Below are 6602 nucleotides of genomic sequence, written 5' to 3' on the forward strand. Positions count from 1 at the left end.
GGCCGTCCCGCCTCTTCCTTCCCTCTCCGGCCCCATAGATAGAGCTGTCTCTGCCTCGCTGGGCTCCTCCCTTCCCAGCCCTATTGACTCAGTGCTCAGGCAGCCGGGGAGAGGGAGAAGGGAGTAGGAGAAAGGAGAGGGAGAAGGAGAAGGAAAAGAGGGAGAGGGAGAGGAGGGAGAAGAAGAGGGAGAAGGAGAGGCACCGGGAGCTGGGAGAAGCTGTCTAGCGGCTGCTGACGCCGGGACGAGGGAAGGTCCGGGAAAGCTGTGCCGAGAGGAGAGGCTGTCGGGGAGCGGAAAGTGCCTGAAATTCCTCCAGGCTCGGCCTTTCCGTGCAGCAGGGATGGGACAGGACAGGAGAGCTGCTGCGGGTTGCCTCCTCCCAACCGGCCCTCCAAGCCGGTTTGCTCCTTCGATCTCCCCTCAAGACGGCAGGGCTGTAATGGCTGGGCTGGAGGCCACGGCTCAGGACAGGGCTGCTGCCGGGGACAGGATCTGGGGAGGTCCTCCTGGCGCCTGGGCCCAGCCTGGGGATGCTCTGTGTGCTGGCTCTGCTTGCTGCGCCGGGGTGATGCTGACGGAGAAGGTCCCTGCTGTGGGGGTGGTGGGGAGCTGGGGATCCAGCCTCCCAGCCTGGCACTGTGTGAAATGGCTGATGTCCCCAGGGGGATGCGTGGGTACCAGGCCCTGCCTCAGCCCAGCCATGCCCATTTCGTTGCAGGGAGCGGAGCTGAAGGTAGTGCTGCCGGTGCCAAGCCATGATGCCCTTTGGTGGGATGGCTGCCCGTCTGCAGAGGGACCGCCTGAGAGCCGAGGGGGTTGGCCAACACAACAACGCCATCAAGTACCTCAACCAAGACTATGAGGCCCTCAAACAGGAGTGCATCGAGAGCGGTGCTCTCTTTAGGGACCCCCAGTTCCCAGCCGGCCCCTCTGCCCTTGGATTCAAGGAGCTGGGGCCACACTCCAGCAAGACGCGGGGGGTGGAGTGGAAGCGTCCATCGGTAAGTGCTGGGCTTGCTTCTCCTCAGGCTGGGCTGGTGTCCCTGCCCTGCAATGTCTGCACTGACGTGGCTTTCCAAGCTGCAGCTTGGCCCTGGCCTGCTCCTCTCGGTGCTCAAAGTCCTCGAGTGCTTCATAGTCCCCTTTCCCAAGGGCCTAGAGCAATGTCCCATGAGTGTCTGCTCAGAAAAACGTCATGTCTAGCAGGCCCTGCTTCCTCTGGGCAGCAGACTGTGGGCTTTAAAATGGGCGGGCTACATCACTGCTTCTAGGTGTCGTAGCATGGATGTGTCACCCTTGTTGACTTGGGGCTCTCGAGGTGTAAATATCCCCTGGTGTCACGAGTGCAAGGGCAATGCTATTAGTCTGTTTAGCTGTGTCCTCCCATGGCTACAGCAGAGGACCTTGCCTTGCCTTACCGTGATGGCCTCGGGGTTGCAGCCAAGCAGATTTCCCTGGCAGAGGGCAGGCGGGGTGCATCTCTCGGGGACAGTACACCCTTCCTCCCGAGTCAGAGCTGCAGCGGGTGCCAGCCCCCCAGAAGCCCAGGCCCTGCCGAAATCCAGCACAGGCATCTCATTCTCTCCTCCTCCTGCAGGAGTTAGTGGATGACCCTCAGTTCATCGTTGGCGGTGCAACCCGGACAGACATCTGCCAGGGGGCTCTGGGTGAGTGCTGGAGATCTGTCCTTGGACGTTGGTCCAGAGAGCAGTGGGCTGAGGAGGGTTGACATGGCTGGAGAAGACGTGTTTGTGTAAGGTGGAGGGTGGACCAGTTTCACAGCACCTTTCCCCAGGCCTGTGTGGAGTGTTTTCATGCCAGCCTCTGCACAACCATCTCTGTACCAAAGGCTCCCTTCCCATTTAGTGCAGTGGGAACTGGAAAGGGAGGGGGAGGGGACACCCTGTGCGTCCTGGTGGCTCTAGATTAAGGATCCATGAAAATAGGTCGATGTGCACACAGCTTTACCATGCTAAGGTCAGGGGAGATGTCAGGTTGATCCATACCTGAGACATGCTGACAACAATGCTAGGAGCTGCTCCAAAGAGCTCCCTGCTTTGGTAAATGGTGAGGGATGGCAGCTGCATGACAGTAACAAGCTGAGGTGAGGATGTGCTTGCGAAGCAATGCAGTATTGCAGAAGGGAATTGACAGGAGAGCTATGGAGTACAAGTGGTGATTTGTCATTTCTCCAGGGGGATCTCCCCGGGCAGAGGCACTGAGACAAGCAGAGCAGTGTTAATGGGCTGGGTAGGCTGGCAGGGCTGGCAACTGGGATTTCGTGGTCATCGGAACCAGATCTGGATACCACCATAAGTGTCGTCCTGGTCTGGATCAAGTTGAGTACTTGACTGGAAGTATCATGTACCTTAACACACATAGCACACTGGTTTCAGGGCTGACCACATTTAATGCATCCGGTAATTAGAACAAACTTGAGGTGTTAACTGGAGCACGTAACAGCCCAGAGCACTTCGGTGGTGTTCAATTGGTCATTAAAAAGTCTGGAATGCCATTTTGTCAAACCACAGCCTGGTACAGGTTATCCAGCCTCGAGGCTAAGGTGTGACAGGCTTCAAAGGCAACAGAGAAAGGGGAACCAAGGCGAAGAATTTAAAGCATATTGCTGGCCTGGAGCAGCACTTGTGGTTAAGAGCACTTGCAAGGAAAAGTGTGGTGGTGTTGCTCGCAATTTGAGAAGCCAGGGCAGCAGCATTAAACCTCTCGCTTGATAACATGTTTTTTTAAACGCAAAGTGTAATTCCGCTGCAGAACTCGCTGTCTGAGATGTGGAGGGCAGTCGTACAAATGAGTCCCAGAAGGGTCTAGAGAAACAGCTGCAGGAGGGGGCTGTTGGTGCTGACTGTATGTGGTGGTCTGGCCACAGACTCCAGGTCAGGGAGGATCGTTCCCTCTTTCCTTGAGCTAATACTTCTCTCCAAGGCAAGTTGAACAAGCCTGGCTCCCTGAGGTCTGTTTGTCTGCTGGACCCTCTCTGGTTTCTCCATGTGCTTTTTGAGCTGGGGAGTCCCAAATATTTGCGAGGAGAGCACATCATGGGCTCCTACATATCCGTCACCTATCCTCCCAGCTAGGGAGGCGGTGGGTGCTCATGCTGGCTTCCTCTCCTTCCCCAGGCGACTGCTGGCTGCTGGCTGCCATCGGCTCCCTCACGCTCAATGAGGAGCTCCTGCACCGCGTGGTGCCCCATGGGCAGAGCTTCCAGGAGGACTATGCTGGCATCTTCCACTTCCAGGTGGGCTGGGAGCTCCTGTCCCTCCACAGCTGGTGGGATGGGGGCAGGAGGGAGGACAGTGGGTCGAAGGCATCCCTCTGAGGTAGGGATGAGCAAGTTGTGTGATGCTCTGAGCTCACCCCACTCTCTCCTGACCTCCCAGATCTGGCAGTTCGGTGAGTGGGTGGACGTGGTGGTGGATGACCAGCTGCCCACCAAGGACGGGGAGCTCCTGTTTGTGCACTCGGCAGAGTGCACCGAGTTCTGGAGTGCTTTGCTGGAGAAGGCCTACGCCAAGTATGTACCCCCGTGATGGGCACAGGGATGGGTGGGGGACAGGGCATGGTGCTGTGGAGGGGAGGGGGGTCTCTTCTGTCCCTGGCCCTGCTTGCACTGGGTGCCTGGGGAGCAGCAGTGTGTGATGTCCTTGTCACCTCATGTGCCCCTCTTGCTGGCTGGTGCTCAGGCTGAACGGCTGCTACGAGTCGCTCTCAGGGGGCAGCACCACCGAGGGCTTTGAGGACTTCACCGGCGGCGTGGCAGAGATGTATGACCTCAAGCGGCCGCCGCGCAACATGGGCCACATCATCCGCAAGGCGCTGGAGAGGGGGTCCCTGCTGGGCTGCTCCATCGACGTAAGTGGTGTGCCGGTATAGGCCAGGGGCTCTGCCAAAGCGAGGCCTCACAGCCTGAGATCGTGGCAGCAGTCCCCTCGCTGGGACACTGGGTGGGAGGTTACTTCTTTCCCCTCGTAGCAGAGCACCCTTTCCAAAGCCAGCGTGGCACAGCAAGTGGGGCTGCAGCCCAGCTGCTGGAAACAGACTCCTTTGGGTGGAGTGGGAATGTCCATCTCAAGTGTGGGCTGTTGAAGAAGGGTCTGCCTTTAGCTCTGGCCATGTCTTACATCAGCATCTGTGAATTATCTGGAGTGAGGTTTTCCATCCATTCCCTCTCATGAAATCCTTTTCTTGCTTTCTGAAGTTTGGGTGGTTCCTTGATGGACCTTCAGGGTCTTCTGGCTGGGAAGCTGTCTTTACATTGTCCTCAGCCAGCAGCCTTTGAATAGAGGGTGCTGGTATCTGCTGCTTCTCTTGGCTGGAGCAGTGCAAAGCAAGGGGAATTCTCCACATGGTGGAAGGGAGGGGTAGAGGTAGGACTATGTGAATTTAACCATACTCACTTGAGCTTTGCACATTCTCCTCAGATCACAAGTGCCTTTGATATGGAAGCAGTGACCTTCAAGAAGCTGGTGAAGGGCCACGCCTATTCTGTCACAGCCTTCAGAGATGTGAGTTGGCTATGTGAGACTTTAATAGCAATAAAATAGCCTGGCCAGGGGCATGGGCTCAACCTCCTGTGTCTGCTGGCTGGCAGGTGAACTACCGGGGTCAGCAGTAACAGCTCATCCGCATCAGGAACCCCTGGGGTCAGGTGGAGTGGACCGGAGCCTGGAGCGATGGGTGAGTTGGACAGATGGGACTTCAGTCCCTCCACTGGCAGGGCAGCGGGCACTGAGCACACAGCAGTCGAGAGCATGGCACTGCGGAGGGGAAGTTCACAGCATGCAGTGGCCTTCGCATCGGCAAGGGGAGCAGCTGAGGGCCAGCTCTGAAGTGCTCTCGATTCACCTTGAGTAGTCCTCATCTCATTGTCTCTCTCCTGGTACTCCAGCTCTTCTGAGTGGAACAACATTGACCCTGGTGACAGGGAAGAGCTGCAGCTGAAGATGGAGGATGGAGAGTTCTGGTGAGTGCTGGAGCAAAGTCCTGCTCTTCTTCAGCAGCCAGCCTGGGAAGAAGCAGAGGAGATGGGGAGAGATCCCACAGTCCTGCTTCACCTGAAACACATGACTTGCCTTTATGAGCTGGGTTTCTAGCTCCAGAGAGTCTGCTAGCATTTTCTTATCTGATCTCGTTAATAATTTTCCTCCCTTCAAGGAAATTCAGCCCAACTAAATGCAAAATAAATGTCTAGGAAGGGTAAACATCCCTTCTTCCCCAAACCCAGTAGTGGGCTTTAAATGAGCTATAACTGCTCAAGGTAAAAGATCTTGCTGTCACTTAATTCTCCCAAAACACTGGCTGGGTCCAGAGTTGCTCGCGCTCTCCTCCCTCCCACCCCAGCAGTGCCCTGGCCTCAACCTCTGCCTGCCTCCTGCAGGATGTCTTTCCGGGACTTCATGAGGGAGTTCTCCAGGCTGGAGATCTGCAACCTGACCCCCGATGCCCTGACCAAGGATGAGCTTAGCAGGTGGCACACGCAGGTGTTCGAGGGCACATGGCGCCGGGGGAGCACTGCCGGGGGCTGCAGGAATCACCCAGGTACCTCTCCCCCCTGCATCTCCACTCTTGGTGGCATGATTGAGCCAGGTGTCTCATCCATGTGTCCTCTTCCTCCCAGCCACGTTCTGGATCAACCCCCAGTTTAAGATCAAGCTGCTGGAAGAGGATGATGACCCTGGGGATGATGAAGTGGCCTGCAGCTTCCTGGTGGCTCTGATGCAGAAGCACCGGCGACGGGAGCGGCGAGTCGGGGGCGACATGCACACCATCGGCTTCGCTGTCTACGAGGTAACCCCTGCCCACCCCACTGCTGCTTCCTTGGAACCAGCTCAGCCCTGCCAGTCCTGCCTGGACCTGGCACCCCAGTCCTCAAGGAAACCTTTCTCACCTGCTTTGGCTGGTCTGTGGATTAATGTCTCCTGTTCCATGCTCCCTGCTCTGTAAGGGATGGGGGCAGGTACCGGGATTCTGAATTTTTTTTTTTTCCCTTTTCTCTCCTCCCTGCAGGTTCCTGAGGAGGTACGTCCTGAGCTGCTGGAGCTTAGCCCCTCTTGGAGAGGAGCACAGGAGTGGACAGGAATGGTTTAGTGCACATGCATGTATGCACGTGCACCCAGTGGTGTGGGAGCTCCCACCACGCTGGCAGTGGCTATGGTACTGATGGGTGCTGTGCACCTCTGTTCAGGAGGGATGGCTTCTGCTGGGATGGGCAGGGCAGGGATGTCCTGCCCAACGGGGCTGGCTTTGGTTTCACTGCTCCCAGTGGGTCCCCCCGTCGTGGAGCTGTGGTCCACAAGCATGTTCATTCCCCCAGGCCCAGGGCAGCCAGAACGTGCACTTGAAGAAGGATTTCTTCCTGCGAAACCAGTCGCGGGCACGGTCTGAGACCTTCATCAACCTACGGGAGGTGAGCAACCAGATCCGGCTGCCCCCGGGCGAGTACATCATTGTGCCCTCCACGTTCGAGCCACACAAGGAGGCCGACTTCGTCCTGCGGGTCTTCACAGAGAAGCAGTCGGACACAGAGTGAGTCCCTGCCTGGCCAGGGGACACCCTGTGTCTGTGAGCAGTTTGACATTTTC

At 57.2% G+C, this 6602-nt stretch overlaps 1 protein-coding gene across 1 annotated transcript in view; it reads left to right on the forward strand.

The window, feature by feature from the left end:
- Window positions 1-725: 725 nt before the first annotated feature.
- CAPN11 (calpain 11) overlaps window positions 726-6602 on the forward strand; it is a 9908-nt gene continuing 4031 nt past the window's right edge. The window contains 12 exon segments of the mRNA XM_009880415.1: window positions 726-1004; window positions 1601-1670; window positions 3141-3259; window positions 3402-3535; window positions 3705-3873; window positions 4443-4526; window positions 4613-4698; window positions 4910-4984; window positions 5399-5559; window positions 5639-5808; window positions 6028-6039; window positions 6335-6546. Coding sequence (XP_009878717.1) covers window positions 759-1004; window positions 1601-1670; window positions 3141-3259; window positions 3402-3535; window positions 3705-3873; window positions 4443-4526; window positions 4613-4698; window positions 4910-4984; window positions 5399-5559; window positions 5639-5808; window positions 6028-6039; window positions 6335-6546 — 1538 coding nt within the window. The 5' untranslated portion in view covers window positions 726-758.

The sequence above is a fragment of the Charadrius vociferus genome, unplaced genomic scaffold (assembly GCF_000708025.1).
Source record: "Charadrius vociferus isolate BGI_N301 unplaced genomic scaffold, ASM70802v2 scaffold62, whole genome shotgun sequence".
In the NCBI taxonomy this organism is placed as follows: Eukaryota; Metazoa; Chordata; class Aves; order Charadriiformes; family Charadriidae; genus Charadrius; species Charadrius vociferus.